General features: G+C 39.6%; 2 protein-coding genes across 2 annotated transcripts; both read left to right on the top strand.

Moving 5' to 3' along the window:
- Window positions 1–209: 209 nt before the first annotated feature.
- Window positions 210–2271, top strand: LOC110753716 (GRAS family transcription factor). The gene has a single exon (XM_021954666.2). It carries the CDS (start codon window positions 340–342, stop codon window positions 1879–1881), a length of 1542 nt encoding a protein of 513 aa, XP_021810358.2. The 5' UTR covers window positions 210–339; the 3' UTR covers window positions 1882–2271.
- Window positions 2272–6938: 4667 nt separating this feature from the next.
- LOC110753440 (Pyridoxal phosphate (PLP)-dependent transferases superfamily protein) lies at window positions 6939–9787 on the top strand. Its single transcript, XM_021954355.2, has 2 exons — window positions 6939–7260; window positions 8497–9787. The coding sequence occupies exons 1-2, from the start codon at window positions 7039–7041 to the stop codon at window positions 9643–9645; spliced, it is 1371 nt and encodes a 456-aa protein (XP_021810047.2). The 5' UTR covers window positions 6939–7038; the 3' UTR covers window positions 9646–9787.
- The last annotated feature ends 1565 nt before the right edge of the window (window positions 9788–11352 follow it).

Below are 11352 nucleotides of genomic sequence, written 5' to 3'. Positions count from 1 at the left end.
GAAATGATTAACTAAAAAAGATACCCAAAACCCAATTACTTAATTTAATTAAATTAATTAGGGGTTGAAAGTTAAGAATGTTAAAACTTAGGGGGCAGCAGAGCAAAAAGTCTTTAAACATATAATTAATCAAACATGATTAAGACCTGCAGTGTATAAAACCAAACTGAACCTTGGGTTGATGATCAGATAAGCCCATCAATTAGTCGATAATTAAACTCTTAATTATTAGCTTACATACTCCAAACTGTCTCTGGCTCTAGCTCCTTCTTCTCTCCAATCCCTCTTTAAATCTACCATTTCTTCATCACCCAACTAAGACCCATTAACCCAACTCGCATGACCCAGTTGCTATTAAGTTCAGCTATGGCTATGGCCATTGATCAAACATTTGGTGGGCATGCGTTCGATCTGGATTTATCTGGGTGCAGCAGCACCACCACCAACACCATGTCCTCCGATCACTGGTACGACTGGTCGCCGGTGGTCGACTGGGACGCGCTGGCTCCGACGGACCAGCTCGCCGGCGACGATTTCCACGAGCTCATCGAGTCGATGATGGAGGACCAGGACGGCAATGAGCTGAACTCGTCGTCGGCGCAGGACGAGGTTCACGAATTAGAAGCGTCTAACGATACCACGTCGTCGGGCGAAATTATGATGCTAACGGAAGAAGACGGAGGCGCTAACGGCGAGGACTCGAAGGGGCTTCGGCTCGTCCATCTGCTGATGGCGGCTGCTGAGGCCTTGACCGGCGCAAACAAGAGCCGAGATCTGGCTCGGGTGATATTGGTTCGGCTCAAGGAGTTGGTCTCTCCAACTGACGGTACTAACATGGAGAGGCTGGCGGCGTATTTTACTGAGGCCCTTCAGGGTTTGCTAGAAGGCGCAGGGGGTGTTCAGGGTAAGCATTTGATTGGGAATGGGGCCCACCGCGATCATGGACACCATCCGACGGACGTGATCGCTGCGTTTCAGCTGCTCCAGGATATGTCGCCATATGTTAAGTTTGGGCACTTCACAGCCAATCAGGCGATTCTAGAGGCTGTGGTCCATGATAGGCGGGTCCATGTTGTGGACTATGACATCATGGAGGGGATCCAATGGGCCTCTTTGATGCAGGCCTTGGTATCCAGGAAGGATGGCCCACCAACCCCGCATCTTAGGATCACGGCGTTGTCGAGGGGTGGGAGTGGGAGGAGATCAATCGGGACCATCCAAGAGACAGGCCGCCGTTTGACCGCATTTGCCGCGTCAATTAGTCAACCTTTTTCGTTTCATCAATGTAGGTTGGATTCAGATGAGACATTTCGACCGTCCGCTCTGAAGTTGGTCAAAGGAGAGGCCTTAGTGATCAATTGCATGCTAAACCTCCCACATTTTAGTTACCGGTCTCCGGATTCGATTGCTTCGTTTTTATCCGGAGCCAAGGCCCTGAACCCGAGACTAGTGACTTTGGTAGAAGAAGAGGTCCGGCCGGCGGGAGACGGAGGCTTTGTGGCCCGCTTCATGGACTCATTGTACCACTACTCAGCAGTATACGACTCACTCGAGGCCGGGTTCCCCATGCAAAGTAGGGCTCGGGCCTTAGTTGAGAGAGTGTTCTTGGGGCCCCGAATAGCCGGGTCATTGTCCCGAATATATCGTGCCAACGGGGAGGTGGGTTGCTCTTGGTCGGAGTGGTTAGGTGCGGTAGGGTTTAAGCCAATGCCAATAACCTTTGCCAATCATTGTCAAGCAAAGCTCCTGTTGGGTTTATTTAATGATGGTTATAGGGTGGAGGAGGTGGGCAATCATAGGCTGGTTTTAGGTTGGAAGTCTCGTTGTTTACTATCAGCTTCTATTTGGACGTCACCCCCAGAATTTGATTGTGTCAATTAGCTTCTTCAACTTCTTTATTTGCTTTTCAGCCCCCTGTTTGTTTTTTTCTCTCGCTGATCTTTCTTCTTTCCCAATTTAGCTCCCAGTCCCTAGAACCCTCAACTTGGTTTTCAAATTGTAGCAAAGTTTTGAACCAAATGTTGGTCAAAATTGTAACCAAACACAAATTTGGGATTTCGTTTCAAGCCAGTGTAGTTGAGCTCTTTTAAGTGTGTCTTACGTTGTTGTGTTTGGGACTTTTTAAAGTTTCAAGAAAAAAAACATGGTTCTCTTGAGAATAATGTGAAGGACATTTGTAAATATAAAAAAAGTGCAGTTGCCCAATGTACTTGTAAATATAAGGTACGTTTTCAAAGCTTGTTATACATGTAACTTTCGTAAGCTAGAAATATATGTTAAATGTTATCGTCAGTTGTTTACGCTAATAATAAAAATAAAGAACTAATTTGTTAGTCTCTGAAAAGGAAAGTAAATAGCCTTTGTCTCTTTAGTTGATTTTCCTTAAAATACTACTAACAAACATTCCCACACACAGGTCTTGCAAATAAGCTAGTAAAACTTTGCTCTCAATATTCTATCATCTCAATGGGTTAATATTCTATTTCATTCCTGTCAGCTTTGGTCATTTACTATTGACTTCAAAACTCCCCCTCTACTTCCATGTTCACATTAGGGCCCGAGAACTTTTCCCCTGTGTTTGTGTGTAAGTATATCTGTGTTTTTCTTTTTCTTGAAAAATTCATTTTTGATTTGGCCTTTAGCTCACAGAAGGAGTTTTGCTTTAGCAAACACATAACTAAGAACCAGTGAAACAAATATATATATATATATATATATATATATATATATTTAAAGTACAAGCGATAATCTAAATTACAAGGCCAAATAATCATGGAGGTTCGAACCTGAGATCTCGAGTCTGTAAGTCAATATCATTTTCTACTAGGTTGACCTTGTTGGCCATATTTTAAAAATAAAAGTAAAGAAAAGTGAGCAAATGGGATGAAGCTTCAAACGGCAAAGATTTGAAAATAAAACTGAGTTTTGAACCTAGACACACAATAAAAGATTGAGACAACTAATATAGGTGCTGGTGGTTGGCACATACCAATCTCTTCCATGTGTAAGCCATCCTTAATTATGGGACAAATGACGTAGGCAAAGAAAGATTATTCTCCAGAATATGCATTTAAACAAATTTAACTTTTGGATTTTCATGGTACATGACAAAAATAGCTTGAGATGCTCTCTTAGTCTCTCATCATCCAAACCCTATATTTTATATAGGCTCATGTCGTAAGACGTCGCCAGAAAATTGTTCACCTGGACCATTGTTCAGAGAGCCTGAGACATTGCAGTGCGCAATCTCCATAGATTAATGGCAATTTGGGGAAGTTAAATAACTTATATTGTTGACGTCGAAATTTCGTCAACTGTAGATGACAACAACCCTAAAGTACAACGTACATATAGCTCTCTTCCCCATTAACAACTCGTATAGAAAACGAAGTGTGGTGTAAGCCGAAGAGCCTCTGACATTTAGGTTTTGCATGCAAATAAGTATATCTTGAGAGCATGGTGACAAAGTGCATATATAGTACCAAAGCAAGGGGGAAATTGGTATACAAATGATGGGTTTTTATGATGTTTGTTTTGAGGGAATGCATGTGGATTTCACTCCAAAACAAGGCTCCAAGTGTGCTTCCGACTTGGGGTCTGAGCTCAAATGGAGGTTGAGATGCTAAAATATGTTATGGGGCTGATGTCGGTGAAATTAGTTGAATGACTAACGTACCGATCTAAGGACAACGCCGATCTGTTAAAAGTAATCTCAGTACTTTTTTGCTTGGATGATTCTTAATATGTACAAATATAAAGTGTCTTATTTTTATACAAATGATAAGAGTGAAGCAAATTCTTTTAATCACTAGAACTACAAATATCTTGCATGAACCTGTTGTTGTATTAACCATTTTAAGTACTTGGAATATAATACCTTATTGAAATGATGATAATGTGCATGTAAGAATGTGAAGGTAAATAGTCCCATATCTGAAAGTTGAGAAACCTAGAAATAGCTTATAAGGAGTTGGGCTACTCCCCTCATTGCCAATTGGTTTTGGGTTGGAATCTCAACTTCTTTTATGCCTTAACATTGCCTTTTTTTTTTCCCCTTCTTCTTCTCATGTTCAAGTGAGGTGGAGAACGAGGGTCGACTGTATAATGAGTCAAGTGGATGCAATTAAGTATTCTATCATTAAGGTTATAATCCCTACATCTTAACATGCAAAACATAATAAAATACATGCGTACACTTGGACTTGGTTATGTATATAGAGATAGGTATATATATGCTAAGAAATAAATTATACACATCGTCTTCAATAATACACAAATTAATTGATTCTAATTTCTACACACGCACCTATGAATCATCAACAGGCCATGAGCCCAATGTTTAAAAATGATATAATTTATCGAGAGAGACAAATTTTATATTAAAAACCCAATATTTATAGATTATTTTAGTAGCAAATTGCAAGATTGTTATGCAAATCTAATTAACTATGACGTTGTTTGGGCTATGTACACATTATGAAACTCATTTGGGTATTAGAGAAAATATAAAAACCAATGTAGGGACTGTTCATTTATATCTTATTGGGCTTTGCCCTGCTTTCAACCAAAAATAGAATAAATAATTAACTCCATCTATAAATTATTAGGGCCTAGCACCGCAATATAGAAGAAACCTTTTGCTATCATCATGTCATAATGCCTAGGAGAGAGAGAGATACCATTAACGTCTCACTGCAGAATCGTAATATTGCAGGAACTGCTTGCGCCACGTACCTATGCTATGACATATCCATCACCAATTTTCAACGAGAAAAAGTTGCCCAACCAAAGTCCAAACAACTAGACTTGCCTGTGCTGCCAGTCTCAGTAGTAGGCCGTTGTAGGCCGAGTGACTTCAAGGCCTATGACTTTGTCTTGTAAATGGTTGGTTTTTCTTAATCTCAGGCCCAAAGAAGGCAGGTGAGATTTCATAATCATGTGAGATATGCGTCACTAATTTTGTTTTTTTTTGGTCGAAAAGCAAATTCATTGATAACCCACAAAAGGGCATGGAACACAACAACAGGGCCAAGTAAGGAGCACCCGCAAAGGACAAACGCAACAGCACCAGAACAGGATCAGATCTAACTAAATCCAAAGCATAGGCATAGCATGAAGATCATGATCCCGTCCGAAAGAAAATTAAACAGGCATAATGCCAACAGTAAAACGAAATCCACACATAACATGTGGTAGCAACACCAAATTGAAACAAGAAAAATTACAGATAATACAGACCCACATCACAGATCTAACCCAAAAGCCAGTAACTCTCAGAGCAGTCCAAAGGCACAAGAATAGTAACCAAGTAACAGGAAGGAGGTGGTGCAGGCACCAGAGTCGGAACGTTGTCGCGGCTCGACACACCTTCCGAGGGGTACGCGAGAGCTCGCGTTTTGAGTTGTCCGTTGAATCCGGATGATGAATTCGGTTCGAAAGGGAAGTGGGGGGATCTGGGTTTTGACCAACAACAACCCAAGAAATCGCATCTTCGCCGGAATCGTAAGCACCGACGCACCAAGGGAGACCCAGCAACTGAAATGACAACGGCCAAAGAACAGCTCTGTGAGAGATGGAATGAAGGAGAAATGAGGGATCTAAACAGATAGGAGGCATGAAGCCTTCGATACAAGCAGGGAATGCTCGAACGACGTCACCGGCTCTCATCCAAGGAGAGAGCAACTGGACCAGCAAAATGGGGACACCAAATGCCCGAGAGAAGAACTCGGTAGACCGCGGCAGCCACAGGGGAAAACCACCCAAGCCACCGAATCACCAATGCAATCCCCGAAAAACTAGATCCAGAATGGATCTACCGGAGATGCCAAACAGGAGAGCAACGAATCCACCCTAACCCAAACACCCGCACCCTGTGAAAATAAGAGAAAAGCCCGAAGACAGAGCAAAAGAAGAGGGAGAGATGAAGAAAACTCAGGGAGAGTGGAAGGAATGGACGGAACGCGAGGGAAGGAAAGGAGAAGGGGGCAAGAGGAGAGGGAAGGGGTGAGAAAGAGACAGGGGAGGGAGGGTGGAGAGCAAAAGGAACTCACCCACCCCCAAAGGGGGTGGCGGCTAAAACTCCAACCCTTGTTTTTCTTTCACAGGGAGAGAGAGCAAGGAGAGAGAGCTAGGTCAGCAACCCAAGCGTCACTAATTTTGTACAAGAAGAAATTATAAACAAATTAATGTTATTTTAAGATATTGTTTAAAATTAGATTGACATTTTGCTTTTGATTGGGACCACATACTACAACCCTATATGTTTGCCATAGAAATTGAAGCCTTGTAAACTAGTGTTCTTTTAAAATAACCTAAATTAAACTGTAATAAAAAAAATCGAGCCTAGTAGCACCGGCTTGCAACTCCATAGAGCATTAAAATGGCTGATTTATGTGAGTGAAATGTAACTAACAGTATATTTGACAGAAAAACAAGTGATTTGGAATCATAAAAGCATTTTCTATCTAAAGCAGTGCCAAACGGACTCTAAGTGAGGTGTGGTAGTCTTGATTTTGTTCGTTTTGGTGAAGTCGGACAAAGTACGCCTTTGTATTGTACCCACATGGTAGTAGGCCCATAACCACAATGGGTTTGTAGCAAACCTTAAAAATTGAATTATTTATTCATGCATAGCAGCATGATCCATGCGTATCCAATAAAAATTCTTAGTAGTCCACTAAATTTACATCATTGGATTTGGGCCAGTGACTACGAAACCATTCCCGGCAAACCAAAAGGGGAGCTTCTTTAATGAGGAGGTAGAGTGAAGAGCTTATTTGAGGAGGCACATCTCACCATCAAAAGAGGTGTGGACCCCCCAATGCACCCCCCATGTACTTTGTTTTTGGTTGTTGATGGTGAGATTTCACTTCCTCAAATAAGTTCCTCACTCAACCTCCTCATTTTAGCCTTTCCGAACCAAAAGAATTTCTCTCACCAAAATAGTCGTGCACATCTGGCTCTCACCATCGCTTAGAATAGAAACCCTTTCACTTTTGGAGACTGTTTTTGCCTTCGTTGCCATTGTGGTTTTTTATCATGCAGATTCAATGCACCTGGCCAGCCAATGAAATGCGCTTCGGCTCTTCCTCATTGATAAATTTGTCCAAGCATTTGTGCGCAGACTTTAGATTTGTTAAGACTAAAACAGCAGCCACTCCTCGCCCATCTTTCTCAGCCACCATGTCCACCGTTTCCACCCAGAACGATGTCGTTTCAGGTCAAAGCGAGTCGATCCAGAAGACCCAGCAGCCTTTACAGGTATGTCATGGACCCAATTTGTGCTTAATTTCATGGCGTACTGTAAATGGTCGTGGTTTGAATGGAATTGGGTTTTGGGGCTTTTAGTTATTGGGTAATTTACACATAGCCAAAAGGCTTCATTTTTAGTTTTTTATTTTTTGTATAGTTTGGATGAGATGCCTTAGGTATGTAGAAATTCATAGGTTTTCTTATGATATGCAGTAGGATCTGTCTGGTGAACTTGAATTTTGTTTACAATTTACTCAATGCTTGTAGAATGATTGTCAGGCTGTAGCCACTGTACTGCGATGTCTAACTATTTTTTGTTACATTTTCTTAATTTTTTAATTTTAAGTGTTTTTAAAAGAAATGTGGAGAAAAATAAGTGATGTGAGGCTGCTTAAGAAACCACCTGAAACTCAATTGTAAGGAATTGACAGCAATCCAAGTATGTTTTGTAACTTAATTCTGCTGAAGCAATGATAATAATAATGTAATTACACGATGCACTTATATTATAATATAAGTTTACCATTGGATAATGGGTTATAACTTATCAGTGATGTATATGCTTAATGTGACAGAGTCCAAGATTCCATTTTTAATCTCAAGTGAATGAAGTGCCTGTTCTGTCAACTGTAAGGTCAAATGTGTTGAGTAAAAACTAAACAGTGGTGGAAATAATAAAAATAAAGCATTAAGTAAGATGACAATTAGTGGTCACTAATTAGAGTTATAGTGCAGTCATTCTGGGTTTTACAACTATGTTATAATACAGCTGCTTTGATATTAGAGGGTGGAGTTTTATGCCTCCTAATTTGTTAGTTTGCAACCTGGTGAGTTTTTATCTTCTTTTGCTTATTCTTATAGGCTATCCCTCTTTTTTTCCATCCCTTTTTCCTGCCTTTTGGACTTCAGTTTTCCTCTATAAAGACTTTAGTCGTGCCTCATACAGTATATTCAATTGTTGCTTTTTCTATCTATATATCAGTCCATGGCTGCTTCCAAAAGCTGTTGACATGTCTGTAGTGCCAAGTAATTGGCTGGGGGTCCTAGGTGACAATGTCATGGGAAAAGTGGTATCCAACTGAGGTGAAATATAGGCGGTGATCATTGACTTATACCATGTCTGTTTTGATCCGGCATGTTGCATATTCATATATGATTGAGCTACATTTGTATATACTACTTCCTCGAGTTGATCAACAGTTGCAGAGTTTAAGCCTCCCTAATGTTTTGGTCTTTGTTTGTCAGGTGGCAAAGCGCTTAGAAAAATTCAAGACGACAATCTTCACGCAAATGAGTAGTCTCGCCATTAAATATGGAGCCATAAACCTTGGGCAAGGCTTCCCCAACTTTGATGGTCCTGAGTTTGTAAAGGAAGCAGCAATTCAGGCCGTCATAGATGGGAAGAATCAATATGCTCGTGGATATGGGGTTCCAGACTTAAACTCTGCCATTGCTGAGCGATTCAAGAAAGATACTGGACTTGTTGTGGACCCTGAGAAGGAAATTACAGTTACCTCTGGGTGCACCGAGGCAATTGCGGCAACTATGCTGGGCTTGATAAATCCTGGTGATGAGGTTATACTCTTTGCTCCTTTTTATGATTCTTATGAAGCCACTCTATCCATGGCTGGTGCTATAGTAAAAGGCATCACCTTACGCCCTCCAGATTTTTCTGTCCCCATCGATGAGCTCAAGTCCACAATCTCAAAAAATACTCGTGCAATTCTTCTAAATACTCCTCATAACCCTACTGGAAAAATGTTCACTCGAGAGGAACTCAATGAAATTGCATCTCTCTGCATTGAGAATGATGTGTTGGTGTTCACTGATGAAGTTTACGATAAGTTAGCTTTTGAAATGGATCACATTTCACTGGCCTCTCTTCCTGGGATGTACGAGCGGACAGTAACCATGAATTCCTTGGGGAAAACATTCTCCTTGACCGGGTGGAAGATCGGTTGGGCTATAGCTCCTCCACACCTGACATGGGGAGTGCGGCAGGCACACTCTTATCTCACTTTCGCTACCTCCACTCCAATGCAGTGGGCTGCTGCAACAGCTCTCAGAGCCCCAGACTCCTACTATGTGGAGCTGAAAAGAGATTACCAGGCAAAGAAGGCGATTTTGGTGGAGGGATTGAAGGCTGCAGGTTTCAAAGTGTATCCATCAAGTGGCACCTACTTTGTGGTTGTAGATCACACTCCTTTTGGACTGGAAAATGATGTTGCTTTCTGTGAGTATCTGATCAAGGAAGTTGGGGTGGTGGCAATCCCAACCAGTGTGTTTTACTTAAACCCAGAAGATGGAAAGAATCTAGTCAGATTTACCTTCTGCAAAGATGAAGGAACTCTTAGGGCCGCAGTTGACAGAATGAAGGAGAAGTTGAGAAAATAATTCGAAGGCGCCCGGTTAGAATAAGTGAAAACTCAGATTTGTAATCAAGTCTAGACATCTGGTTGATAAGATTATTTAGCTGTGTAGCGTTTTATTGGCATATGTTGGTTTTTCGCTGGAAATTTGGATTTTCTTTTATACAGACTATAGGGTGTGTACAAGATACCATTTGCAACGGAAAAAATGTACCACAACAAAACTACACTAGCACTGTAGCACAATGCCCTAATTAACTACCCTACACTAATGGTTGTAAAATCTTTTTTTTTTTTAAATGTTTGTTTGAAATCACCTTCTTAAATTCGTTAATTATTTTGAAAAAGGAAAATTGTATACAACCCACGGTAGTAACTCAAGTCCAATACGATTCCAAAAAAAAAAAATAAGTCCAATAAGATTTCAAAAATTCCAAATATTATTGTGATTCCGTCTCATCATGATTTTGATACGATAGAAATTTCGTCCAAAAGAACAACTCCAAGCCCAAGTTTTCAAGTCCATAAAAGAATTTAAAAGAATTTAATACTATTTATTAAGTAATTTCTGAAATTAATTAAAATATTTAAATACTAGTTATTCACTAAAAAAATAATAACTAAAAACTAATTACTAATTAAAGTGATTAAATAAGACTAAGATATTACTTAATTATAAATATTAAACTAATCAAACTAGACAAATTTTTTTTAAAAGCCCACAAAATAATTTAAAATAATTAATTAGTATACATTGAGTAATTTGTGAAATTAATTACAATATTTAAATACTAATTATTCACTAAATAAATAATAATTGAAATATAATTATTAATTAAATAAGGCTAAGATAAAATTACTATATTTTTTTTAAAATAAAAATAAAATAGGTATATTCGAATAAATAAATAAATATTCGATGTCTAGCCGCGCGGCTGTACTATTTAAATATTCGAATATATTAAAGAGTATAGCCGTCAGCTGTACAATTTAAATATTCGATTATATTTAAACCGTATAGCCGCGCGGCTATACTATTTAAATATTCGAATATATTATAGAGTATTGCCGGGCGGCTATACAATTCGAATATATTTAAACAGTATCGCCGCGCGGCTGTACTATTTAAATATTCGAATATATTAAAGAGTATAGCCGATCGGCTGTACTATTTAAATATTCGATTATATTTAAAATTATAGCCGCTCGGCCGTACTATTGAAACATTCGAATATATTACAGAGGATAGCCGCGCGGTATACCGTTGGAATATATTTAAAGCGTATAGCAAATGGCAGCAAATCACAGCCAAATAAAACTTTTAAATCAACCACAGGTAACCCGAAAACAGCATCTGTACTATTTTGCATATGGTTCGTGGACAACGAAGATGCCCTCTTCTTAGAGCTTCCTCCTCCTTAAGACCAGATGAGAAAAACAAAACTACATCTGATAAAATGGCATCAGCAGATCTTGCTGCGCACAAACCCAGAGCTGACAAAATTGCAAGCTTCACCTCCTCATTTCCTGGGAATTAAAACATCGGATAGAAATATAAATAGACAAGGAAGAAACGTAAACCAAAATGAAGTACTCAATCAGAAAGCGAAGCAAAAATTTAAATCCAAAAGATTTGATTACTCATACAAAAATACGAGAAAGAGTTCAATAAAATAACGTAACAGGACAAATTAATATGTAAGACCACAAGTTCACATGTTACCCTTATCCT

Source organism: Prunus avium, chromosome 1, assembly GCF_965620075.1.
Source record: "Prunus avium chromosome 1, drPruAviu1.hap1.1, whole genome shotgun sequence".
NCBI classification, from domain to species: domain Eukaryota; kingdom Viridiplantae; phylum Streptophyta; class Magnoliopsida; order Rosales; family Rosaceae; genus Prunus; species Prunus avium.
This window is presented reverse-complemented; position numbering and strand designations above follow the sequence as displayed.

Excerpts from the sequence above, each read along its gene's own strand:
- LOC110753440 (XM_021954355.2), top strand. The coding sequence starts at position 7,039 with ATGCAGATTCAATGCACCTGGCCAGCCAATGAAATGCGCTTCGGCTCT. Across the intron at positions 7,261-8,496 it reads AGACCCAGCAGCCTTTACAG|GTGGCAAAGCGCTTAGAAAA; the intron begins GTATGTCATGGA and ends TTTGTTTGTCAG.
- LOC110753716 (XM_021954666.2), top strand. The coding sequence starts at position 340 with ATGACCCAGTTGCTATTAAGTTCAGCTATGGCTATGGCCATTGATCAA.